This window comes from Ambystoma mexicanum, chromosome 12 (assembly GCF_040938575.1).
Source record: "Ambystoma mexicanum isolate Mex_15411 chromosome 12, UKY_AmexF1_1, whole genome shotgun sequence".
NCBI classification, from domain to species: domain Eukaryota; kingdom Metazoa; phylum Chordata; class Amphibia; order Caudata; family Ambystomatidae; genus Ambystoma; species Ambystoma mexicanum.
The window spans coordinates 796,148,080-796,175,208 of NC_090936.1; the positions used below are offsets into that span (position 1 = coordinate 796,148,080).

At 42.6% G+C, this 27,129-nt stretch overlaps 1 protein-coding gene across 12 annotated transcripts in view; it reads left to right on the forward strand.

Annotated features, from left to right (window-relative positions):
* Window positions 1-27,129, forward strand: part of PTPRQ (protein tyrosine phosphatase receptor type Q) — a 2,012,995-nt gene that overhangs the window by 1,722,919 nt on the left and 262,947 nt on the right. For all 12 annotated transcript variants that reach the window (XM_069629300.1, XM_069629298.1, XM_069629293.1 and 9 more), the window contains one exon: window positions 23,500-23,628. In XM_069629300.1, coding sequence (XP_069485401.1) covers window positions 23,500-23,628 — 129 coding nt within the window. The remainder of the gene's footprint in view (window positions 1-23,499; window positions 23,629-27,129) is intronic.

Genomic DNA, 27,129 nt, shown 5'->3' on the forward strand with positions numbered 1-27,129 from the left:
CCCCTACCAAGATTCTCTATTATGGTAATGTAGTCGAGCAATCAAGGCCTAGCTTCACAGGAGGTGATGCGAGCTGGTTCTTAAGTACAGTGTAGTCCCCAAGCACCCACAAAGGAATGTCCACAAACTGTATCGGTTACAACACAGTCTTTATATAATTAATGTTCAAAGGTATATACAATATCACGATAACTCACTTTGTACTCCGAAAATCAACAATGGTAAATATGATAATTCTAAAGTGGTACCTCTAACGTTACTCGATCTTATTAAAGTGCATACGGTCAGAATGACACACCGATCAAAAGAAAGAGGAAACCAGCAGTAGAGAGAGGAAGGAAGGAAAGCAAGATGGTTGAGCAATAGGCAGAATACTGGTAACTACCGTTAAACACAGTTCTTTGTGGAGATCCCCCCAACTGGGCAACCTGTAGAAGAAAGATACAAGCCTAGTACATATATTGTTCACACTAGACTTTCCAATAGTTCAACAACCCCAAAGTACCTTGGTGTTCTAGAGTTCCTTGTCGGGGAAATCGACAACCCTTCTTGAGTGTCCTCCCTTTCAGACAGGAGTCACGTGTCGTCGAACGTCCGACGGAGAACAGGTCGAGCTACGACGGTGAAGTGGCCGCATCGTTCCTAGCGGTCTTTGTTGACGGGGAAGCGTAAACGTCCTGCAAGGAAGAGGCGTGCGGGGCACCTCGGTGTCGATAGTTCTGGACCACAAAGAGTTTGAAGAACTGTGGCCCAGCAAGGGGCGTCGAGTCGTCGGCATCTCTGTGGTCTTTGGGTGGCAGGAAACCCACTGGTGGAAGCACGGCGACGATGCGGATGAGAGCGTCCTTGGATCAATGAAGTTCTTAGGCAACGGGAGCACGGTGGCTCCAGTCGGCGACGGCGGTCGTCGACAGTGGCGGACAACAGTCCGGGCGCTTCTCCTTGGAGTTCCGCAGCAGTCCCCGTATCGGGTTGGCAGCCTGTCAAAGATCTGTCTACCAGGGAGCTTAGTCAAAGATCAGCTGTGCACGATGGTCCCTCGTAGCTCGAGAAGAGGGCACCTTACCAGGTCCTCTCTGGGTCAGTTCTTGAAGCACAGCAGCTTTCAGATTGTGAAGGAGAGCAACAGGAATTCTTCTCACCCAACAGGGCTCAATGTTAAGCTTTGTTTACTCCAGTTACTCGTCATAGTGGACTTCAGCTTCTGAACACAATTCCTAGCAGTGAGAGGTCTCCAGATATACTGTTGATCTCCCATTAATTCCGCTGGGTCACATTCAAGCATCCAATCATGACTATGGGCATTCATGCAGGCAGGCAGCCAATCAGGCACACAAGGTATTCAGGCCATTCACTTCTCTCCAGACACTCACAACAAGTTATGTGTATTGGGACAAGTACCGAGCCATTCAACACTCCAAGCTGCTTTCATACCGGTTTCAGGCAGGGCTGTCTCAAACGTTGTTTCAACCACCAGATACTAGACAGCCACAACATAGAATGTATATTCCTCACACACTCCATTCACCCAGATCCCACCCATAGGCGTACCCACAACATACAGTCATTGAGAAGGCTCCAGCCTGGCTGGTCGGCACTGCCCCACACTACCATATACGGCACTTCCACCCAACAGCCAGTCAGGGGGAAGAGACAGAGGCAGGGCTTCCCGGGGCTTCGGGAAGATCAAGGTAACAGGTGATGGAAGGCAAGAGGCCATGAGGGCCATTTTGTCTCCATCAGGAATCTACCTATTCCAATGACAGGGCCTGGGCATCCCAAAATGGAGGACGCTCAGGGCACCAGTCATTTCAGCACGGAGCTGCCACCAGCCCGTACCATGCTCTGTGGGTCACACACAGGTGCCCAAAAACATACACTAGGGGCACAGGGTTGCACCCCTACCCATGGGTGCCATAAGGGTATCCCACAGGTCTGTTCAACAAACCAAAAGAGAGAGAGCTGCACCGCCAGGAGTCCCACATGGACTCCTACACGGAAAACATGACAGAACACACAATAAAAAGCAGGATACGGAGGCCCTGTCCCTCCGATGCATTTCCAGCATCACAGGAATAGTTTGCTTGTTGTTGCTCTTGGTGAGCTGGGATCGTGCCCGGGGGTGGTAGCCCTGGTGCCCTAGGGTGCAGTCTAGGGTGGAAGGTTGTTTGTGCATGGATGGTTTGGCTAGTTAGGTAGTGTACTTTTGGGGAACGCTGGGGCATGGCAGGTCCTAGGTTCCAAGGGGCAGCTTGAAACAGGTGGTAGTGCTTAGTTTATTATTTTTGTTTCTCAAGGGTATTTCCAGTTCTGTTTTATGGGAGGAGTTGTGTTGTGTTTTGGGAGGAAAGAGTGGAGTTGGAGTGGAGTTGGGTGTGTCCTGGAGTTGGAGTTGGGATGTGTTTGATGACACGGGTGTGGTTTTGTTGTCCAATTTGTTAGGCACAGTTAGAGAGTCTATTCTTGGGGTGCCATGTAGGTTATGTTTGTCACATGTTCCATTGGTTTCGTTGCTAAGCACATTTTCCTAGTGTCATATAATTGGATGTGTTGAGGGTGATAGTGAGCTCCAGGTGGCAGATTTTCTTGAAGTCGGTGGAGTTGGGTTAGTTGGTGCATTACGTGCTGGCCACACGTGTATGTAGGGGATTGTGTCAGTGATAGTTTTAGTGGAATTCCTCCTTGTTCAAGAAATGTAAGGAGGGAGAGGTGTTGTAATGTGTATCTGAGGTGAGGGGGTGACATCACTGTTGAATGGAATGTGGTGATGTCAGAGTGTATGGAGCAGGGGTGTTGTTAGGTCTGGAAAAGACCAGGGGCTATGTTAATGTCGGAACTGTCAGGACTGGGGGCTAGCTAGCCTTTTGGCTGTAGCTCCTGAGATTCTATCCGGGGCTACAACCAAAAGACCAGGGGTTATAGCCCCCTGAGCCCCGCCCCCTAGCAACGCCTCTGGTATGGAGTGTTGGGAATGTTATGCTCTGAAAGCTGGTTCTAAGGTTTACAGTTGAGAGCTACGCTGGCTTGAAGGGACATGTCGATGTTCATCCTGGCAACTTACTGACAATAAACCTACAAATAATTTACCTGCTGGTCCGGGTGTTCTTCAGGTACCAAGTTATCTCACCTGTCTTGTGCTGACAGGTGGTCCCTATATGTACTCCGGGGGGATATATATCCCATGTGTTTATACATGCAAATTAAATCAGTTAATGATAGATTCAAATTAAATCAAGCATATCATGCATTTCAACTTTCAATGTATGTATATGCAATCAGACAATAATCAGATCTTGTTTTCCAATGACGATATTTGTTTAAACAGAAATTCAGAGAAAGCTATTTTTTTACCAAATATATATTTACAAATTTGTAGGCGTATCGTAGTTCGACTCCTGCACCATATTCATCAAATTCACAGAAAAAATCAATGATAAAACATAAAATTAAATCAAAGCTATTAGTTATATCATTAACTGATTTCATTGTCATGAATAAACATATGGGGTATATATATCCTCCAGGAGTGAATATAGGGACCACCTGTCAGCACATGACAGGCTTTGTTTTTTGGTTTACCCATCAGATTTTGAACATCAGCTTGTACATCACAGGTAGATTGGTGAGTCAAGCAGTTAACTCATGGAGCCACGTTATCAGCAATGGAGATCTTTCCATTCAATAAAATGCCTTCTAATGCCTCATAATACATACACGTTTCATTGGGGCAACATACATATTCACAAGGATTTGCACCCGGGCAAACGTTTGCAGATTTTAAAATGCACTGCTTCAACACACATTATCCGAGAACATTGTTTGTTCCATTACAAATTGAAAAATTGCCAAAATGCACTATGATCCTGCAAGGTGTATGTAATAGTGGCTCTTATCTAGTTTCTATACAGATGCAGAAACATGAAAATTGCACCAAAGCTCGGGTGAACACATTTCAGTTTTTTTGACATGAAGGGACCCTGATTAACATGTTTCTAGTATTTTGTGAAAAGGGACAACACTGCCCAGCAGTTCCAAGGTGCACTTAAACAAGCTTTGGCATGGGCACCAGCGTTGGCTTTTGCAGTTTTCCATCATAAAGACTGGATCCAGCTCAAAGGGCATGCAAACAGAAGTGTCAGTGATTACATTACCATTATTAAGTGTACTGTTAGCATATAATGGCTCATTAAATATTTGTAACATTTAAAATCAGCAGCTGAGGCATGACGTTTCAGCCTAAACAGACTGGAAACAAAAGCACATACAACATATTGTCTCTCTGTGCCATCCAACATGTTATTTTCAATGTTATATTACAATGTTACAACACAACTTTAAGTCCCTATTGCCAGTCATGAACTAAATGCAACAGAACATTGTCATCCCTAACAGTCATATCATGAAAGTAAGAGTGTGCCACTCTGAAAACGCATCAAGATATACATTATACACGAGATCTTGTCTTGGACGGCATGTACTGCTTGACAGCTTGGCTTGCTGCAGAATATTGTGCTTTACCAAGACCCTTCACTAATTTGCCACTCGTGCCCATGCACAGAGGGTACCAATATTTATATGAATATGCTAGTTAAAACTGTTCTGAGGAAGGGCCGAGAAAATGAAGTCCATAAGCTCATTTACGGCTTTGAAATATTTGAGCAGCATTCATGGCTTACCATTTACCTCTTGGACAACTGAGACAACTGCTTTACTTAGTTCTTCCATGACATTTTTACGATTAATAACAGAACTTAATTTCCAAGATTATCTCAAACGTTCTAACCAAGCAAGTCTACCAGACACACGATCTAGATATACTACACACAGATCCATAATGCAGGTGTGGAGGAAGGAGTTGTTTCAGCAAAAAAGAGCTACATTCTCATATAGGACATCACCTTTAAACTTTCAGTATCTACCCCCTTGCAAACTCTCCATTCAGTCTTTAATTCAGTCATAGGTTTCTCTTGCAGTTTTTCCATCCTGACCTGTGCCATAACCATCCCCCCAGTGAGATGAAGAGAAAGAGAGAACGGGATGTGTAGATCTGAAAGCAGCTTATGAGTATGTGAAAAGAGAGTTGCTGTGGAAGTCACTGAGGAGGGACTGCGTGGGTAAGGGTATAGGGCGATATAAGAGGCGTTCCTGATGGTAATGTGGCAAGAGTGAGATACGGTTTGAAGGGAGGAATTATGGTGCGATTTTCTGTAGGGATTGGTGTCAGGCAGGCTGTCCTGCAATGATTTAGAGGAGTTTCTGGTTGGCCAGCAACTAGATGTACCTAGAGTGGTAGGCCAGAAAATTACGCTGCTGCTATGTTTGAATTACAAAGTGCTACTCACTCACATGGAAACATCAATGCATGAACTGCTGGCTAACTTTCATAATTTCTACATTCAAAGGATGCTGGCCATTAACAAGAGCAAAAGAAGGGCATTGATGATAGGCAAAGCCAAATGAAAGAGTTTTTTGTGTAAATGGTCAATGCTTAGGCATAGCATCTCACGTTCACTACCTGGGCATCCAATTTGGTTATAAAACCGGGTGGGGGCATAGACGAAAAGGATTAAGAATACATTGGGCCAATCTCATGGAGGGAGTTGAGGGTCAATAGGAAGTTTGGGGGGAATTCCCCTGCATAGGCCCTTGATGTCAATCAATGGAATACTGTGCCTGTGGCAGGATATGGAGCTGCCATGCAAGATGTGCTGTGGTGTCTGTAGCTAAACACTCTTTCCTTACAATCCTCTTTTCATTGTCGAAGGGAACTTCAACCAGCTCCTTTTGTCTAGAGACTAGCTTGTGTCCTGTCGCTTATTCTATTGGCATCTATCCATTGCATATTAGGCTTTGAGGTAACCCTGCTGTCATAGTATAATAAACCCCACTGATGCACATTTTAGTCTTGGGTACTTGTATGAAGATCCCATGGCTGGCATGGATGTATGCAATGGGTTTTGGAACCATGCAGGAGTCTCCAACTAAAACGACTAGGGATTTACTTAGGGAACAGAGGGAGCGATTTGGGGATGTGAGAAGTGAGTTGATCTTGGGTAACTCAGGCTAATGCCCCGTTTGTCATCTGAAAAATAAGGATATATGGGGATGAAGGATTATGTGGCATCAAGTATATAAAACTAGGCCATGAAGTTATTTTAGGAGGTTTGACTGTGATGCTTCCCTCTGGGCAATCCAACTGCAAAGTGGCACAAGGCACCCAAGGTGGCCAGACTCTGTGAATCTGATTATAATAATGTTGAGACAGTGGTGCACTTCTTACCCTTATGACCATGTTATCACTGATGGAAACAAAAACGTGTTACAACACTCTTTAGGCCAAATAGTATTTGAACACGCAAGGAGGCTGTGGCATCCATTAGAGGTGAGGTGACAGACTTGGAGGCTATCTCACTGCAACCTGATATTAAAGGAGAAGGTCCCTTGCTTCTTAGATTTGAAGCCCTTACTAAGAGAAGGGTGGGGATAGCTGTGAGAAAGGGACATGGGGGTTGCTTTGTAGAATTTATAATGTTTACTGTTCATATGCCCATATGACTGTATCTTATCGTATGCATTGTGGTCTACCCATTGTGTATTTGTATATATTTCTATCATTTTATGGTATTGTGTTTTATTGTAATCACTTTTGCTTCATAATACATTGATTATGATGATTATGATGAGAAAAACAGATAGATAGCAAGTAAGGGTGAACAGGAGAGGGAGAGAGAGAGAGAGAGAAAGAGGGCCATATGGAGGGGAAACGAAGACAAGATAGATGCAGAGATGGGCCATAGAAAGAGATGCTGAGGGTCATTTAGTGGTTAACGGCACCAGTAATGGTGCCTGAGCCGCCAATCCCTTACCGCCCCATTACGAGTCTGCTCGCGGGACCCACAAAGGGTGCCTGGTAAAACCCGCTGGGTCCCGCTAGCACACCAGGGAGCTAACACTGGGCCCGTAGTTAACAAGCCCGTTGTTAGCTCACTCCCCATTCCCATTGAGCCCTATGGGGGCTCGAATGGGAATGGGGATGTACCGGGTCTGGGTTCCTCGAATGAGGAATTACCGGCTCCTCCAAGGTTGGAATGGCCCGGTAATTCCTCATTCGAGGAACCCGGACCCGGTACCCGGTAAGGGGGTAACCATTCCGCAAATTGTGGCATGGTTACCTCCAAGGTCGTAATGACCCCCACTGTGATTGTGACTGACTATGCCTGAGACATTTGGACTGGGATGACAGGAAAGGACTGTGCCAATGCACTGTAATGAAAGAGAATGACTGTGGTGAAGGACAGTGATGACGGAGTACTGTGTTGAAGGAGAAGGATTGTGAGGAAGGACTGTGACAATGCAGCAGGAATATTATCAAGGGGGACTGATGAAGGACTGTGATGAAGGAGAAGGACAGTAATGAAGGACTGATGAACGAGAACGATTGTGATGAAGAACTGTGGTAGAGGAGAAGGACTGATGAAGAATTATAAAGACTGTGACACCGAAGGTCTGTGGCAAAAGGCTGTGGCACAAGAACTGGACATTGATGAAGAGGAAGGACTGTGATGTAGGATGAGTATGAAAAAGAGAAGGCCATTTAGAAAGTAGAAGGAACTTGACAAAGGAAGCCTTTGACAAAGCAGAAGGATTGTGACGAATAATATGGATAGTGATGAAGGACTGTGATGAAGAAGTCTGTGAGGAAGGGGGGACTGTGACAAAGAAAAAGGTCTGTGATAGACAGCGACATAAGAGAAGGATTGTAATGACAAAGGTGAAGAACTATGATGAATGGGAAGGACTGTGAGGAAGGGGTATGGTGCAGCAGAAGACTGGGATGAAGAAGGACTATGGTGAAGGAGAAGGACTCTAATGAAGGTAATGGACTATGACAAAAACGACTCTGATGAAGTAGAAAGACAATGATAAATGTGAAGCACTGTGGTTAGGACTATGACAAAGGAGAAGGACTTTGATGGAAGAGAAGAACTGTGGTGAAGGACTATGACAATGGTGAGGACTGTGATGGGATTGCTTGGGTTCATTGCAAGATGATCCTTTTTGAAACTCCCATTGCACAAGGACCTTCGCACTTGAGTTCTCACTCACTCCTTGACCTTTTCTCACCTCCCCTTTCCATTTCTCACTCTCCAGTGGATACTTGCAGTACCCTCATCCCTCCCACCATTTGCCCTGGCTCCCCTCAGTTATTATATGGCCGACACGCGAAAGTCCAAGTACTGTGATTAAAAGACAAGGACTGTGATAAAGAACTGTGATGAGGGAAAAGGACTGTGCAAATGGCATTGGATAAGGAAGTACCACGGCGAAGAAGAGCTGTAAAGAAGGCGGAGGACTGTAAATGAAGAAGGACTGTGATTGATGATGGTGAATGGGTGTGGCAAAGGAGATGACCTGTGATGAAGGACTGTGACAAAAGAGGGCTTTACAAAAGTAGAAGAATTGTGATGAAAGAGCAGTGCTGTGTTGAAACAGAGGGGCTGTGAAGGAGAATCACTGTGATTAAGTAAGGAGGGCTGTGTTACAGGAGAAAAGTGATGGAGGACTGAGATGAGAGACTGTAATGAAGCAGACGGAATGTGATAAAGGAGAAGTGCTATTACAAAAATAAAGGACTATGAAGAAGGACTATGACAAAAGAGACATTCTAGGATAAAGAAAGACTATGAAGAAATAAAAAGAACCGTGTGAATGAATGTGATTAAGGAGAATGACTTTGATGAAATGTAAGGACTGTGGCGAAGGGCTGCGATGAAGGAAAAGGACTGTAATGAAGGACGGTGACATATGAGAAGACTGTGACTAAAGAAAAAACCTGGGATGAACGAGATCTGTGAAGAAGGAGAAGGATTATCATGGAATGGGATGAAGGAGAAACACTATGATGAAAGGGGAAGGAATATGGTGAATGAAAAGGATTGTGATGAAGGAGAAGGACTGTGATGAAGTACTATGAAGGAAGAGGGAGGACTGTGATGGTAGAGAAATACTTTAATGAAGGAGGATTGTGATGAATAAGAAGATATGTCTGTGACAAAGGAAGATTATGAAGGGCTCATTAAGGAGAGGAACTATGATAAAACTATGACAAAGAAAACAACTGTGACAAATGAGAAAGGCTGTAATGAAGGTGAAGGGCAGTGAAAAAGGAGTGTGGTGAAGGACTCTGACAAAGGAGGAGCACAGACTGTGTTTATATGTTGTTCGAAGGAAAAGGACTGCAGCAAAGTACTGGCAAAGAAGAAGCCCTGTGACAAAGGAGTGTTTTGAAGAAGTGCTGCTTCACAACACCTATTCACTCCTCTCTCTTCTCTGTAGGATTGCTATGGCCACAAGGTGGAAATTAATATGTGCCAAAACCACCACAATCATCAAGATAGAATGCCTACACGAAGTGATTCAGGAACACCATGAAGTAAAAAGAGGACTGAATTACAAATGAGCCGTACAGCAATCTGAAAGCCCGTATACAAAGAAATACTTTGGCAAAGTTGGTGTCACCAACCTGTACTTGCCTTGTCTGTTCCCTTTGAGGAGTGGGGATACATTAATGTTGTGAGATTCTGATATTGGAAACCTATTTACTGTGTAGTCCTCTGGGTTGGGTTCCTGGTGGGACAGGACATAATCCTGGTTAATCTGGGTGTTCAATATCTTACTTTTCAGCACACCCTTTCTGTGAGGAAGGAGGTTAGTATGTTGCATAAGTCTTGGATCGTTGATAAATGCTGTTAATTGGGAGGATATTTAGTCAAATTAGTAGTGCTTTTGCCATTAAATTAAGGTTGCATCGCAGGGTATTCCTTTTCCATAAAGTAGTTATAGAAGAATTGTACTTTACTAAATGAGGCAAATGAACAGGGCAATGTTTCTTCCTCCAGGTTGTATTTCCAATACATATCATACTCAGTTAATAACAGTCTATCAATTTCAGAATGGTTATAATAAAGGTTTTATCTGTGTTTTTGGTATAAGAGAATCTACTCCAAGTGATTTTTTCAAAGAAGTACCTGTGTCTAATTGTTCGATCCAACACTTTCTGCCTTTTTCAAATACTTCAGCGTGGTGTTCATTGACAACATTGTGCAGAGCTGAACCTTTTACCTTTATTGTGTTCCCCTGAATGCATCCTTCAATGGGGTGCATTGTGGAGCATTGACAGTTTCTAGGACCATTCTCAATATTAGGTAATTTCAAATTGTGCCTGGTGGAGATTCAATTCCCCCCTCCAAATAGCTGAAGACAGTCAAGCTCTTTTCATCTGTCAGTTGTTTTATTTACAGATTTCAGTTTTACCTCCACCTCTCTCAGTGAGATTAAAATTATTCAAGATAATGAAAAATTCTGTAAATGAGAAAGCTAGTATTTCACATTACAGAAAATTGTGCAACATTTTCCTTGTCAACTTTCTACATATTGCTTGATCATAAATGTGCCAAATTTACATATGCATTCCATGACACCACAGCCTCCTGACTGTGGGAATTTGAAGATTTAAATTACAGTTAAAGGATTGTAATCACTCTACAGTAACTCATTCAATAAACTGTCAGCTTGTTCTTCTGAGTTACCATCACAAAAAGGCTAAACCTACACATATAGACGTTTTGGGAAAATGTTCATCTGTGTTAGGCTGAGTTAACACATACAGGTTTCTGTCCCTCATTATCATCACCAACATTCAATATTCATTGCCCACAGTGTCACAGTTTATTGGACAGCAACACCCAAGTCCCCACCATGAATGTGTCGCACAAGAAAGTGCTTTGGATTTTCTATTAGGTTGTTTCTTTGATAAAGCCTCCAACCCTTCTCGCACACAACCTCAACAAATACCCCGTGCCACAATGGACTAGGAACCAGGCTGGGGGTATTAATAAGATATTTATTAATATATTTATTAAAGTCAAATTAGGAAAAACAGATTACAGCAGCCACCAGTGTTGTGGCAGCACCAATAAAAAATATCCTTTTTAGTAAAGTAACAATACGGAGATGACACAGACTATGTAGTTGCAATATCTACCTTAAACATCAGCCCACCCCCCAATGCAATCAAAGAACAGTTCAAAACACACAAGGAAAATGAACAAAGTTATGTTTTTCTCCCAGTAGCTCTCACACCCCATACATCCACTAGGCTTGACACTTTTGAATGGAAGGCAGTGGCAGGGAGTAGGAATGCAAGGGGTACATCATGTTTTGTGTGGTGCTCGCAGAAACAATATGGGAGAGAGAAAGGAAAGGGGACAATTTGTTTTGCAAAGCACAATGGTAAAATGTGTTTTTTTAATTATTTATCACAACTACTATGGGAAAAAATAGAAAGAAAGGGAATTAATTGTTTTACACTTAAAAGGACAGGCAGGGCTTTGGGGAATATTAATCAGCACACAATGGGAAAATCAGATTTTGGAAGCCTTGATCACAAACGCAATAAAGGGGAGACAGAGATGCAATGGGACAAATGTGTTTTGCCACACCTGACAATATTAATCAGCAATAACACACTTTAGGTTTATTATCAGAACAGAATGCTAACATCGATTTTGGGATGTTTAGCACAAGGGTAATGTGAGACAGAAAATGCAAATGGTAATTTGTTTTTCAGAGCACAATGGACACAGTGACAATTTTGTTTTTACACATGGAAGCAGGGTGTCGGGTTTAATTCTTTTGGCAAATCTTTATGACTATACCAGCTCACAACACACTGGGAAAAGATTGTTGGTTTCAAATGCCACCAATACAGATCCCGAAAATTCGATGGGGGAATTAATTGATTTACTTTGAGAAATATGCTAAGGATCTACACAGGCAAATGGAGGATTTTTTAATGGGTGACTAACTAAAATACACAGGCAAAACAGGGGATTTGTCAATGGGGAAATATCTAAGGCAATGCTGAAAGAATACAGGGCATACACAATCTATGGTTTGGGGTATTTCTACATACAGGAGAGGTCTGGACTGGACATCAGGGCACCACTGCTGGGACAGCCAACAGGGTCAGTCAAGGGTCTCCAATCTTTCTGTCCAAGGGGCCCCAAGCTGTTTCCATGTCTCCTGACTTCTGTCTCCACTCCAAGGTTAGGCCTCCCTCTGCTGGGATGTTTCTCCAGATTTTGACAGCAGATCACCTCATGGAATTAGTGGGAAAAGTCCTGCTCTGAGGCAAGTTGGCTTAGTTATAGGGCAGATGACATGACTAATGTGTCATGATTCTCGCAAAAGGGATTGGCTACTGCTCACTACTCCACCCCCACATTTGTGCTGATAGGACAAGGGAATGTGGGAGTACTTTGGGACACTAGTGGAGGAGAGCACTTCATCATTTTACTTCGACAGGGAGGATCGGCCTGGTTCGGGGACATAGAAATCGCACTACATGGCAATGTCCACAATTTAAAATATACAAATACATGTTTGAGCACTTCATTTTAACACAAATCCGATGAGACTAATCAGAGGTCTTTATGTCATTCCTGTCCAGAGATACAGTTTTTCTTCATTTACTCTGGAATCATATCAGTGAAAAATACACCATTTTACGGGCGTCATAGAAATTATGATTGGCTTGTTTTATCAAATGTTCATGTCTCTGGAATTCACAAGGAGGATCACATTACATTTTCATGAATAACTTAAGTTGCGTTTATCTCACAAATATCGTTTTGTGATGATCAGAAGGGATTAACTGTCACCTTTCCGAAAAGCCTGGAATGACTATTATGTGATGTATCGTCTCAATGTTATGCAATAAAATGTGATTCTCTCATTTAAAACAATGGGCAGTCTACCTACTCATTTTGCTAGACCTCACCCTTTTTTAAGTACCAGTTCTGCTTGGTTCAGGCATGATGTCAAGAGAGGGATCTGTGTTTAGATTAGCCTGCCCTTTAAGGGCAAATGACTAAGCTAATGCATTTTTCTATGGGGTTGTGTGATCTGGAGGTCACAAAGGCTGGAGAACAGACCCAGTCTTATCTGGTCGACTGTGTTTCCCATCTAAGAGCATATTACTTCTTGTATTTTTAAGAATAGCACTGACAATTAAGCAACCAGGCCTCTCTCTCTAAGGCCACATGGAGGAGACCTTGATTTCATATTTGAAGAAATCAAAAGCCCGGTCTCTTGCAACAAACAGCCTGTAACCCTTGCCTAAAGGCATTTAAAACACATCTTATAAAATAAACAGTTTCAAAACTAGGCAAGTTGCTTTAACATTGTTTATTTTGTGAGCCTGTGCTCAGCAGCAACCCTATTCACCTTTTGAAAGTCTGGCCAGCATTTCTCTGCACATATTATTAGTCTTGAGGGAAAAACAAAATGACATGCATGTGTTTATTTCACAGTAAGATGCTTCATTTCGCTGTGACGGCTTGAAACACAATCTTGCCATTTTACTTTGAGATTCTGTGCAGCCTGTATCATGGAAATATTGGTGCAGCTCTCCATAGATTTATTTACACGTTATGTCCACATGTGTTTTGCATCCTTCATGAAAGGCTGTTCGCATATTTTAGCATCTTGAAGTTCTTATGCCCACTTTGTTTCCTTTTTACATGGGTTCCATAGGCCTTATATCCCACATTATTTCAGCATAGGCCTTTTATTTAGGGGCATCCAGGGGCTATTTCACCCAACAACGGTTACTTCTTTTAGATTAATTTGACTTGGTTATTATTCATACGCTGACGACACTCAATTCTATTTGAAATTGGCCACACCTTCGGAGGATTTTACCGGCTGGCAAATGGTATGAGTGAAGTTAACACTGGGATGGCACACAACGGGTAGCAGATCAACCCATACAAGACCAAAGTCATTCCATTGGGTCATGCACATTTGTTAAGTGATCCAACCAGGCATCCTTAACACTGTGTAACCCAAAACAGTTTAGAATCCACAAGTGCATTGGGAAATTGACCACACTGCAAATAGAAAGCTAGATGAAGTGGTACAAAGTGTCCTTTTTAAACCACAACAACTTCAGAGGTTGTGTCCTTATCTTTCAAAACCTGATTTGCAATGGTAGTAGACACGTTACTAAACTCCAATTTGGAATATTGTGAGGCCCTTTATGTGGGCATTCCTTAGTACCATTGGGATCATATACAGTTGTTCCAGAATTCTGGGGTACGACTTATTTATGGTATAGCAGAATTCAATGTTTGTGTCCTCTCTGAGCCCATAACCTGCTAGGCCCGAATCTGGCAACCAGGTATCAAACACAGGAGGTTTTGGTGGTGGTGTCTCTAATTAGGTTACACCAGTAGTGTGTATCATGGATTCTTGGTATAGCTTTGGAAGAGAATGTCATGAGTACAGGTTGAGGCATTCTGCCTCCTTTTAGGAGTCCCTTAACGTGTCTACATGGGTTACCAGTAGGTAACCACATTCAGTTTAAATCCATTGGTTATGTAAGGAATCAAGAGTAAAACACAGAGGCATGTTAGGTGTTGATTATAGACATTTATTTATCACAAAATAATAAGGGATTGGGAGAAATCCTATCTATCTCTATTCCTAAGTGAGGTTTCCCTACCTCAACAAAACTAAGGAAATCTGTGTCAGGATGTTAAACCAAAGTGTGTCCTCCGTCCTGTGCCGAAAACCCTAAAATGACACTTACATGCTAAACTCAATATAATGTGCAACTCAGGGATTTCTGTAAACTATATACTTGTAGCTTTCTTTCAATGTTACAAACATAAAGTTTTAAGGTACAGAAAACAAAAGGAATAAAGATCCACCAGGAAAGGTGTCTTCCTTCCCCTAGATTTCTTCTGGTGATTCAAATGTCACTTTATCACAGTTCCAGTTTGTTCAAGGGGAAAGACTCTTCCCTGAGTCTCTTTTCAACACACAGTTCTTTTAAATATATTCAGTTTCTCACTCTCTGGATCTCCAGTAGCCTTAAAGGGGTATGCTTTGTCCCTCCTCCATTTGACAGTCACTTTTTACAATCCTTTTCCTACCCGTGGTGTACTCTCCTGCCAGTGTATTCACAGCTTTATTACTTCTCTCATTTTCTGGATCTCAACTATCTTCCAAAGAGGTATGTTTTGTCCCTTTCGTATTGATGGTCACTGTTTCACAATGACCCCTGAGCTTTCTCAACACAAACATAGCTCTTTTGCTCAAAGAATTACAAAGAATTACAGTTCTCCAGTCCTGGGGGTATAGTTCCCTTCCCCTGGATTTTTCATAATCAAGGGGCACTCCGTTGCTCCTTGCCTTCACAGTTCAAACAAACACAATTTCTGTCGAGGGGGTGTTGCTCCCTTGCGCTAGAATTCACATACTCATATCTTTTTCTTCCCTTGATTACCACATTACAATTACTCTTCAATCCAGGGGGTACGGTTCACTTCCCCAAGGTTGCACACTTTCAACATGGCTGTGTTTCCTCTTCTTAACCTTCAGACACTCATAATCACTGTGCCGTAGCCACTATACATGTTTTTGGGCCCATTAGCCATTCCAACTGTATAATTTAAAACACTACCTTTCTTTCTTACTCACTAGCCATGGCCTGCGCCCATGAACATTGGCCCCGGCCGTTGGCTGGAGTCCCTTTGCATGTTCCCTCAATGGCTTTCTTGCAATCCCACTAGTTATGGCCAGTGTCAACGGCCTTCAGCTGTGGCTGTTCTACATATTCCTCCAATAGGTTTCCAAAACTGGCCTACTAGCCTTGGCCTTCAGCCATGGCCAGTGGCCATGCCCTTAGGCCATGTCTACTTTCCATATTGCTCCCCTTGACATGTTGCCCCAATAGGTTTTGTTGGGTCCCACTAGCCATGGCCTTTGGTCATGGCCACGGCTGAGGGCCATGTCACTTTCCATATTGCACCATTCAGTTCCTTAAAGTAACCCAGTACCCATAGCTTTCGGTCACACTAATTACCCCCCACATCACTGTAGCTGTAAAATCCACTTTTAATTTATTAATCTCATTTTTTTAACTCTCGCTTTAAAAAACAAAATGTCCCATAACCACGATTATATTAGCAATGTACTACAAATATTGCTGGTTATCCATAAATGCCTGCAAATAACCGTGGTTATTTTCGTGTGACACACTTTCATTCACAATCCCATTTTCTACTATGACCGCGCTTATCCCCAAAATGACCCCGGTTATGCAAAAATGTTAGAGCACTGAACTTGGTCCCCAGGCACCTCCTCCTAAGTCCCCAATTTCTCATGGTGTCCTCTTTTCCCCTCCTCACATCTATCCTGATTCTATGTCATCCCTTTTCCTCCTCCAAATGTCATTTTTCCCACTTTTCATTCTCAGCTAACCTGGGCTATACCTGTTATAACACCAGTTATCTCTTGCATCGAACAACAAATGGCAGCTTTTTTTATTTCTGAATCGTCTCTCTGCTGCAAAGCACCATTGTCGAGATAACTATAATTTTGAGAGAAGGGAGCACCCCCTTCTTCATCATATACTTTAACAATTACTGGACGAAATTACCACAAACCCCTCCCAGAAATCAAGTCAACACTTCGTGCCCAAGTTACTACCTGGTCCAATTCCGTGCAGCGGTTTCTGCTGGCTGCTGTGCGCTGTGTGCTGTGCAGAAATGTTGACTTTTTCTCTGTGGAAAAATTAATGAGAGTAGGCCGAAAACAGAATATTTTTGCTTTTTTAATAATGTTTTAATTTTCTTACAAATCTTTCCCAAAATGTCCACTCTGGGGGTGCGTGACATTTTTGTTTAAAAATATCAGCCAAATCCATCATGAAAGTCAAAAGTTATCTGCAGTTCAATTTTTGGGTTTCCTATGGAGCTTGATACTCAACATAACTATAGTGTGGTGACCGCTGCATATATATAAATACACTTCTATTGTTTGTCAATAAATGTCCCTCTCAATGCTTAACTGAGCAAAACATTCAACATGAAATTTGCAGTCACATTTTCAAATGCAACACAATACTGTTGTTAGCTTCCCCGCTGTCACCCACCATTTACAGAATCGGAGAAATGTTATGAGATTTACAGCGTCTCAACTGAATGATATAATGTGGCATTTATAACATGCCTATCCAAGATATGGCGTGACAAGGTATGGTATGGAGACAAAGGCAGGATGAAATAAATGATCTTACTATGCCTTGTATCATTCAGATCGTGCAAGTGCAGGGGGGAGGGAGAAGAGAAGGGCCAGAGGTAGGAAAAGGGGAAGTGCAGTCAGGGGAACCATCTCTGGGTAGTGTAAAGAGGCAAGGGAATTGTAGGGTTACAGATGCAACCCATAAGTGCGTAGAGGCCGAGAGGCAGTGCAGGAGCTTACAGGTCGTGGTGGAGCCTGGTGCCCATTGGGTTCTGAAGGTAGCCAGGTGACCAGTTTGTGCAGCATACAGGGGGGTCTATAAGGGTGAGAAAGAGAGAAAGCAGAAGTGAAAAGAAAGGTCTTGAGCTGCCTCCGGAGCCTGAGGTGGTCTTGCTCAAGTTTGAGATGGGCAGGGAGGCCATTACAGAGAGTGCCCCCTGCAGAGGAAAAAGATCTACCTCCCACTCTCTGCTGGAGAAATATCTGACCATCAGAGAGTTGGAGGTAGTTGAGCAAAGGGCTCGAGAAGGAAGATGTTAAGGAAAGGAGAGTTGGATGTAGTGCAGGCCCTAGCCTCAGAAAGTCTGGTGGACAATGCAGAGGGTCTTGAACTTGATCTTTGCAGACACCGGGAGCCAGTGGGGTGATTTCAGAGCTGGAGAGATACGATCCCTGGGCATGAGGCCAAGGACAAGTCTTGCAGAGGGCACAGAGTAGAGGATGGCAGGTTGAGAAAGAGGCTGTTTCAGTAGTCCATCATGTAGTGAACCAGGGCTCCCTGCAGTGCAGGGGCTTCTTTAACGTGTGTACAGCTTTCTCTGAATATGTGTATGTAGCTTTCAATCTACATATATCTGCAACCTTCAATCTACATATGTGGGAAACATTCAATCTACATATGTGGGCAACATTCTTTGAACAAGTGTGTGCAACATTCAGTCAACTTTGTTTTCCTATCTACAGGTTTTTGGCTGGAGATATAATATTATCCCTTAAAAGGTACCATGGTAAAACATCCTTGCCCTTTCACGTCACACATAGTTCTACCTGTGCATTTCAGGATTAGAGATTTCATGGGTCTTGGCTTTGCATGATTTTCAGTGAACAGAAATCCTCAACACTTTTTATGACTAAGTCTCCCACCGCGACAAATCATAAATAATATTATGTCATGCAATGGAGCTTCATGACAGCGTCAGGACCTGCAACAACATCTAGGCTGGTAGGGCACATGGATTTTGTTTTCATTTAATTCTACAGAAACAAACTGCATTCAAGTTGCCCAAAATGCTGTCAGTTTTAAACTGTACTTCTCAATACAAAAATTCATTGGTCTTTCTGGAAATGAAATCTCCCTTACATTCAGTTTCAAATAGAGAACACTGTGCCATTTTATCTTACACTGTCCCTGTGTCCCTTTTTAAACTATTATCCACTTGTTGCTCTTAGGCCACCCTTATTCCAAGGGAGTAACCACAGAGAATAGGGTAATCTGAAGTTATGTCGAGGCTGAGTATTTACAATACAGGTGCAATCTTCTTTGTGCTCTACAAGAGGTGTCATATCTCTGCAGCTTCAAGAAAGCCATAAAGATGCACTTATTTGAATCTAATGATTAAGCTAGCACATTATATGTTCTCTCTCATTTGCTGGTTTTTATGATCTCTTTTTTTCTTCTCTACTTTTTTGTTGTTTTGTTCTGTTTTGTTTTATGTATGTACGGAGGCCAACTGGTGAGTTGCACGTTATAAGTAATACATCAATAAAATAACAATACAAAAAAATGTAAATGGGACGTCTTATTTTTGGAGATCAGTCTGGAACCTCTCGGTTTGGAAATTCTCAGTATGCAAGTTCCATTTTATCTGCTGCATAGGGTAACAGTTTGAACTGCACATCTCCTTTCAAATCCAGTTGATGGCTGTTGTTGCCCAGTGGCAAGCAGGTGGTTGCATGAATGATGTTTACCTGAGTATGCCTGATGTTGGTCTCTCTGGTGATCCACAATGACAAGGCCGAAATCTGTGTTGAACGTGAAGGACAAAGAACCAACACCTCACTTACCCCAGGAAGTCAGCACTGGAGTCAGCAAGGGGCAGATGCCCCACACCATGGGCCAATACCTACCATATGATGGTACGACAACAAGCAAAGACTAGCCAACAGGAATCCAAACAACAAGCTCCAACCACAGGATGGAAGGCAAACGTAACCAGGCAAGGAGCAGGACTGGAAAAAAGCAAGAGCAAGGAACAAGGGAGAAAAGATAGAGTGGTAAAGAACAATAGAACAAGGCATGAGAACAAGGAGAAGTGGAGAGAATTACCTCCTCCTTTAGCAAGGCAACTGGTACCCCCAACAGCCAGGTAGGAATACCCATCATGGTGGAAACGGGAGATGTTGCCATGGGGAGTGTGAGGGCATCATACACCACACATGTACAGAAAGCCACCTGTGGGCCGACGCTGATGCGTCAGTTGTGTCTTGCGGCACCATGTCACCTTCCTCTATGCCTTGACTGAGGATCGCCAATAGGCAGCCTTTGTTATTAGGAGCTGTCGCCAGACAACTGCAGACAGGATCGTGTGCACAGGATACCAAGCACCATTAGGTGTACAGGTGCCAATAACGGGTAAGGAGCAGGGGGCACTGGTGTACGTGTTGCGCTGATAGGTTTGTGACACCCAGAGAAGCATCTCCTTGCAATAATATTCAGAATAATTATCATAATCTATTGTCTATCTGTTTGCAATGTATTTTATAATCAAAACTCCTCCTGTAATCCTGTGACTAAGTGGTGGGGACTGTTCACTCGTTATCTTGTCCCTGGCATTGTTGGGCTATGCACCCTAGTCTTGTGATTTCAAGGGAGTTAGGGGAAATGGACTCCTAATCTTATGGAGAAGCATTTTGTTTCTGCAATATAACTTTTGGAGTGGAGGTGTTCATTTGGAGAAATGATTTGACACTTCCTAATTGTGTATCAGCATCTGTGATTTCAATATGCGTTAGGCTTGCTCTCACTAAATGTTAATGTGCTGTAGAATATGCTTTCTCTCTTTAGAGCATTATGAGTCCCCCCTTGCACTCTTTGTTCCAAGTCTTGCAAGAAGTCTATAGTAACAACAGAGTCAACATATATAAGGGATGTGTAGAGGAGCAGTTGTATACATCTGCAGGAGATCGCGCCCCCACCTCCCTTGTATTGGAGACATGAGACCATGCCGTGTTTGACACCAGCCGTTGTGCCAATACCGCAGCAAGTGTTTGGAAGAAGATACCCATAAAGAGAACTTTATCGAATGTACCCCCTAAGTGACGATAACCAACCAGGAGGAACTCCCTGAAGGAATATGAGAAGGAGTAAAGAAAAGGAGATAGTGACGTCATAAAAGGTGTGCACGATTTCCCAATACACTGGCTGAAAATGATGTATAGATCCTGAAGAAACTAATGATGAAGTCAAGAATCGAGTGAACTTTCAAATATAAAACAGGAAGATTACACATCTACGAAGTGGTGCAGAAAAACAACCGTTCAATGGATGTACAAACGCTGAAACGCAAGGTAGATCAAGTCATCATGGAAGCTGGCTATGAGTAGTTAATAGAATGCAGGCGAAGCTGCCGTGGTTGGGGCTGAACTGCTGCACGCTAAATATACGTTTTCATATCCATTGTGCACTATTTAAAGTTGAATTCAATACAGTATTATTCAAGTAATGGAACTGTAAATGGTGTTTCCTTTCCTCAAGTATGAATGCATTATTTTTCCTTTGATATTATTTATCTGTCTTTACCATTGGAAAGAAAGAAGCACATTTTAAAATTACAGATTTATTTTCTCTACACATGGCTTCAGAAATGTGGCAACCTGCTGAGAAATCAAGTTATTTTAAGCGTCAGTAGTGCGAAACGAAATGTTCTGAGGCCCAGGCTGAGTTATTTTGCTGGTAGTCACTCTCCAGATTCTTGGGCCTTAGACATGGTGCGGTTGTGGAATTCTCTTTGCTTTACTGTTCTCTTTACTGTTGAAAATTGTCTTTTGGGTGCGTAGGTGATTATTCACATCCCACAGGTACACTCTTTTTGTCATGGTAGTGAGTAATAGGTGGAAATCTGGAAAAACAAACTCTTTTGAGTAATGTTTTCTCTCGCTCTATACTGAAGCAATCTCCTTGTTTTCGGTTTACTTTATGGAATATTATGCACATCCATATTTCCACAGTTTCCAATAAAGTCATTAAACCCATGGTTTCTGTTTGTCCAAATAGCAATTCTCTAGCTAAAGTCAATCGTTCGAAACATACCAATATAATCTAAGTTACAATTGAGCTCGATTCATAACCTCTAAGCCAGTATTATCAGTAAGGGAAAAATGGCGGTAGTGCTTTGCACCATGACAATGTTTGCCATAGTGCTAATTAACCAATTATGTTGCATACCGAGGTCCATTAGCATGTCCCTGGTACAAGGATAACAAGAGCAGAGGGATGTTACCCCCTGGCAATGGCTCAAGGTGGGGAGCATGTTTTCTAATAGAACATTCCACCAAGTTAGTGTAGAATGTTGTGTTTTAAACTGGGAAAGACAAAGGAGAAACATGTTAATGTTGGAACAGAAGACTTATAACAACCATTAATGCCCTTTACAACTGCATTGTCTGTGATGAACTTGCCAATATTCCAATCGTTAATGACCTCTACCAGTGCTTACACGCCATAATAACCAGCTAAACTGAATTGTCTGGGCCGGGCATAATGAGGGTCTTCATGCACGCTTAACACCATTACAGGTCGAGTAACACCCCTGCTTTCCAGTGCCAAATAAACCTATTAGCACCCTGGTATTATGCTGAGGGTGCTAATTGTGTTTTGGGGCTGAAAGAAACGGTTCACTTTGATCAAAGGAAGCATGCAGTTATGCCCCCTTTTATCGAAGAGAAGCATAGCCCAGACAAAGATGACTGCCATGGAAATAAAAGAAAGGTGCATTCAGGGTAGCATATTGGTATCCAGGAGGTGTGACTGAATGAGGTACGTTATGGAAGTGGGAGGAGAGGTGAGAGCGTGTGGCCAGTAGTGGGCAGGCAAAGGTAAAAGGAAGCTTGAAAGGACCGGTATAGACAAAACCTGTCACCTGAGGAAGCAGTTTGAATCCTCAGAATGTGGACCTTTCTCATTGGATAAGCCTCAGCATTCGAGGGACGGATTATCTGGCTCCCCTAAAACAAGCGCCAATAGGGCATTGGTATTAGATATAGAGCAAGCATTGCTTTGTTGCAAAAGTACCTTTCAGAAATGTGTATTTTCACTATAATAAGTTTTGCCCCAGTGCCTGCAAAACTGCTGTTGCACTCAAGCAAAGTTTTTATAATGAGGCTCCAGATGTTTTCTCAGTGCAAGAATAATGCTTTAGTAATTGCACAGCATACATGTAAAATAACACAACATTAACCAATACATCTCCACTTGGGTAACATGAAGGTGATATGGGAAATGTGATGGCCAATGTGTGGGACGAGAGCGAGGTAGTGACGTTTTTGCAAGAGGTTTAATTCTAAACAGCCATTCAGGCAACAGCTGGATGCGTTCCCGCAACATTCTTAAAGCATGACGTGTAGATACGTTCAATGGATTAAAGTATGAATGAATCTTGGACATTTCAACCACATTTGTTTAGTCCTTATGTCTATATGGCAAATGATTAAAAATGAAAAAGGGACGTTTTAGTCCTGCGCCCCTATTATCTAAAGTTTGCGCTTGTACAAGTGGAATTTTGCACAGTATTGAACTAGGCAAACATTCTTAGTGCAAAAACCGTATTTTTTCAATGCATTTTTACTGGAGGGCAAAGTTTGCCCCAGTGCTCATTCCGTTTTGTTAGCTGTAGGGCAAATTTGCCCTGGTCAAACAATGCATTGAAAGAATTTGGGATGCCAGGGGTGGGGGGTTGCAGTAGGGCAGGTGTTTGCAACCTTTGGCTCGCTAGATAATTTGGACTACAACTACCATCAGCCTTTGCCAGCATATTCAATGTGGAGGAATCCTTGGAGTCATAGTCCGAAACATCTGGGAAGCTGCAGGTTGCAGAACCTTACAGTAGGGCAATTAGTGCCTTTATGAGGGGTTTGCTACCTTTTTGGCTCTCCAGATGTTCTGGACTTCAACTCCTGTCGCACCTCGCCAGCATAGCCAATAGTGAGGACTCATGAGAGCAACAATCCCTAATACAGTGCAAATGTGCAAATGCACCGCTACTAAATGACTGTAATATAGCGCCCAGAACTAGTGCAAAGCTCTGAAAACTTCAAATGCGCACCTTTCTTTAAGGTAATAGGCAATTTTTTCTGCCGAAATGCACTGGGTCTGGAGTGTGCCATGTAACCTTTACTTGTATTTGTTTTCAGAATAAGACAGAAGCAGAAGGAAGGAGGCACCTACTCCCCCCGGGACGCCGAGATTATTGACACTAAATTCAAGCTGGATCAGCTGATTACAGTGGCAGACCTGGAGCTGAAGGACGAGAGGTTGACCCGGTAAGCACGCCCTCCCGCCCCCCCCCCCTCCTTCTCGACGGTAGTCTGGAGGGCCCCGGCTAGCAATGACCCGCCGCTGACCTTTGCTTGCTTGGAAGTGTTTGGCTGCTCCTATTTACACAGGTCGCCGAGATCCGCTTTCAAAGGCTGACCCCTACCCTCCAGGCACTTCACACCAGCCAAAAGAGCAACACTTCATCTTACACTCTTTTCAATTTGAAGCAGAGGACGGGTCCAGATTAAGGTTTGGTTTCTGTACCTTGAAAAATGAAGTATTTTTAACACAAACAATAGCAAATTACATTCTGCCGACCCCAATTTGTCTGCCAGGACAACACACACGGCCACGTCCCATAGGAATTGTTCAAATCCTTACAGTAGCGCACGTTGCCCAAACGTCCACAACCGTGTATCACAGCAGAGGTCACTTAAACGTATTTTAAACGTATTTCCAGAGCTCCAGACACAACGTTGAAGTGACGTCGCCCCCAATATAAATCGGGGGTAAAAGTGGCAACCCCATTTTCAATGTGGGTATTTTTTGGGGTGAGTAAAATTATCTAAATCAGATATCTTTTTGTAATTCATCCTTCTGTGCGCCGTTATTACGCAAATCAAAACATACACTTCTAGCTCAAAACGTCTCTACTCATCGGCTGTAATAACAACAATGCTTTTCCTGCTGTAACAGTCACTCAACTGGAGCAGTATTCGACGTGCACACCATCAGAGATGCTCTCACTGTACGCGTCTAGTGAGGTGACGGCAGTGTGACGCAGGCAACACGAGTGGCGGCCCTCTCTGCTTTAGGCAATGTGTCTGGCGGGCACCTGTGTCTGACACCTTGTTTACAAAGGTGCTGAAAATGCACTGGCACGGCCCGCAGTGGGGGGGACACTGATCGGCTTAGCAGACACGAGGTGGGAGCAGGCTGGCCACATCTGCTTTTCTTCTCTGACAGCACATAATGGGATCAGTTGTCAATCAGGGCAGCGTTTCCCAGGCGTGGAGAAGACGTCCACCGAGTCTGCCAAAATTGGAGGAAATATATCGGCAATACAATATCTCCAAGCACCCCAGTGATGTCACAGTCTTTATGGGGTTGCTCATTAAGGCAGAAACTCCCACGATGAAAGGGAACCGGTTTCAGAGAGTGTTCTCATGCGGGTCGTGAAAGGGCAGAATGGTGATGGGAAATCCACATACAAAATGCCCGTTGACAAGGACATTCTAGAAATGTGTTGCTATTTCGCTGTTACGTTGGTTATGGTTGGCTATTCTTTACTCAAATAATCCCACCACTTTTTATGTCACCGCGTTTTGTTTTTCTTGTACTCTGTTTGAACCCGAATTTTATGACTGTGTATGTCCAGAGTACATCACGCCCAAACCCTTTGGCCACTGTACCCTTCAGGACATCTAAATAATTACATATTTGGCAATTATATAAAGATTACACTGACAAAACATTAGATTGGTGTATTTGTATATATATATAAAATATCTATATTGCTCCGAAGCACACCATACCAAAATAAGGTATGTCACAACGTCAAGCATTGTTTGTCTTTTCATTTTCTTGTCCTCTCAGCCTTTTTTATGGGTCCTTGGATCTAGACAGTCTTGCCTATACAAGAATGCCGGTTTTTATCTGAGACTGGCCTGCACAGGCAGAGCTGAATAGCAGTGTTTCAGGGATTTCGATGAGAGAGCAGATAGATTGGTAGCCTTGGTCTGAAAGATGCATCATGGACTCAGGTTGATGTTCCACATCCTCACACCATGACTTCTGGCACTTATCTTCCTTGAGCACAAACTAATATTTAACTTCAATTATTTGGCCTATCCAAGTTGGCAGGTTTATGTTGGACAGCTATGTTTTTATATCAGCTGTTTAGGGACTAGTTAGATATTGTTTAGAGCGTGGGCCTTGATGTGATAAAAGGACAATACCTAGTCATTTGCAACACATTTCATTGATCAGCTACTTTTCCTAATGCCTTGGTGATTTATGATTATACCACAGTTTCAGTTCGTAGTAGATGGCATTGCTGCCCCCTCCACCCGATAAATACTTCAAAAAGAAAAATCTAATTGTGGGTGGAAATAGTCCCCTGACCACTCCTCAAAAGAACCAACACATTTCCAAACACACACCCTTCTTCATGCTTAAAACCATGGGTGGCTATGACTTAAATTCTGAACCAGGTTCAAATCAACAGTGTCTCTTCATGACCTCCACATTTAAATCATTGTTGCAAGAACAAAGAAGAAATTATCCCTATTCTTCTCGTTATAAAGACGTATGACTTGAAAATAAGTCAAAACTCGAGCTGATTGCGGTGGCATAATTGATGAATGTTCTATTGGATCCTTGTGTACTCAAAATAATGTTAAAGGTTTATAAGAAGACTTATTTATACCTCCAGACAGTTCAGCTAAAGTATAAGTGAATGATTGCCTTTGTAGGTGTACTAAACGGACCAAATCAACTCTAGGCTCTGCTAACCTACTACCTTAGGCTGACCTCAAATCAGAGCAATAGTACCTTCAATTTCTTTATTTATTTTTAAAGCATAAAGATTCATACCTGTAGTGCAGTAAAAATCACATTTGATCATCCTTTGTGTGACAGTTCTTATCCTTTTTCACAGTTCTTCAGCGTTGGAGCACAAGGAGAAAATGATGCATTCTTCCCAATATATATATATATATATATATATATATACATCGAAATAGAATTACTGAATGTTCAAAAAGCGGGTTTCTTCCCGACTTGCCTTTATTTTTGTCAGGGTGACTACATGTAATAGTTACTTTAACATGTAATTATGCAAATGCATGAAATATTTCAGATGACTTGGTCTTATGTATATTATTTTTTTCCCTTTACGCAGGGTTGATTGGTGAATTGAACATATTTAATTTAATTCTCTTGATGGGTTTTTCATATTGTAAAATGCATTCATTTTAAATGAAACAAGCAAACTAATTTGAACACACATTGAATACAGCACACCAACTGGTGGCCATGTCTGCAGCAGAAACCTGTCCATAATACGAGCCATGTCACAGGGTTCTGGGTGAAACATTTGAGAAGCTTGCATGAGTTTTGAGATTTGTCATCACTCTAGCCTCCTACAGCTAACTTCTCTGACGGCAAACGTTTGAATGTATCCACTAGATACTCAAGGTTAGAAGTCCATTGAAATCCATTCTTTGCATGGCATCATTAAAGAGCCTGAATGCTGTCATCATAACTAGCTGCATGCAGTAGTGCCTACCAAAGGACTGTTAGCTGGCATACAGGAACTGGGCTCTTATTGGAGAGTCTGTCAAACAAAGTGACATTTCCCACTAAAGCTGATCATAATAATTATACGCCTTAACTGAGCAGAAGGCAGTCGAATTGCTGTTTGTTTGAATCTGAGGAAGATGTCTGAATTTGTATCCAGTCTTTAGAGTAGAGGCTGAATACTTCTAACTGAGACTAACGCGGCT